Source organism: Cynoglossus semilaevis, chromosome 10 (assembly GCF_000523025.1).
Source record: "Cynoglossus semilaevis isolate Cse_v1.0 chromosome 10, Cse_v1.0, whole genome shotgun sequence".
Taxonomy (NCBI): domain Eukaryota; kingdom Metazoa; phylum Chordata; class Actinopteri; order Pleuronectiformes; family Cynoglossidae; genus Cynoglossus; species Cynoglossus semilaevis.
The window spans coordinates 19,714,200-19,715,117 of NC_024316.1; the positions used below are offsets into that span (position 1 = coordinate 19,714,200).

The window sequence follows — 918 nt, forward strand, 5'->3', positions numbered from 1 at the left end:
CTAAAGGTTAGCCTGGCTAAAGGTTAGCCTGGCTAAAGGTTAGCCTGCCTAAAGGTTAGCCTGGCTAAAGGTTAGCCTGCCTAAAGGTTAGCCTGCCTAAAGGTTAGCCTGGCTAAAGGTTAGTCTGGCTAAAGGTTAGCCTGGCTAAAGGCTAGCCTGCTTAAAGGTTAGCCTGGCTAAAGGTTAGTCTGGCTAAAGGTTAGCCTGGCTAAAGGCTAGCCTGCTTAAAGGTTAGCCTGGCTAAAGGTTAGCCTGGCTACAGGTTAGCCTGGGAGCGGAACGTTCGACACAAGAGAACGTCAAAAAGACTGTTGACACCTGGACTTAACAAAAGATCAGGCAAAAAGAAGTACAAGAGCAGCTGACTGTCAGGTGACAGGGTCAGGTGACCGGGTCAGGTCACAGGGTCAGGTCACAGGGTCAGGTCACCTTGGTGGACAACAACCGGGTCAGGTAAATTTCAGGCAGGACTTTCTTGCGATGGCTCTGTCTGTGGGACTTTTTGGTCTCCATTAGCTCATCGTGAGGTAGCACCTGGAAGACACCAAAGGTCAAAGGTCAACATACTGTCCACTTCACCCCCACCCACCCAATACAAACACACCCAGAGGGAGAACAGTAAACGTTCACGGCCAAGTTTAGAACAAGGTTGGACCAAAGAAATAAAATTCCAGCATGTTGTAACAGTGAGGCGGGGGAGGGAGGGAGGGACGGAGGGAGAGAGAGGGAGAGAGAGGCCTTTTTATAGCACATATGAGACGGACCAGTCGTCCAGTAAATTGTCTTCCCCAGAACTCATTATTCTGGAGTCAAATCTTAGCTGACATTAAAAAGAGCTGAGGACGCTCCAGTCCTGAGGGCCACAAGCACTGCTGCTGGGGGGGGGGTGAGGAGAGAGGGGTGAGAGAGGGGTGAGGG

The 918-nt window shown here is 51.1% G+C and overlaps 1 protein-coding gene across 1 annotated transcript in view; it reads right to left on the minus strand.

Annotated features, from left to right (window-relative positions):
* plxnd1 (plexin D1) overlaps nucleotides 1-918 on the minus strand; it is a 58,247-nt gene that overhangs the window by 3,245 nt on the left and 54,084 nt on the right. Inside the window, exon 28 of the mRNA XM_025059168.1 lies at nucleotides 430-555. Within this exon, the coding sequence (XP_024914936.1) occupies nucleotides 430-555 (126 nt within the window). The remainder of the gene's footprint in view (nucleotides 1-429; nucleotides 556-918) is intronic.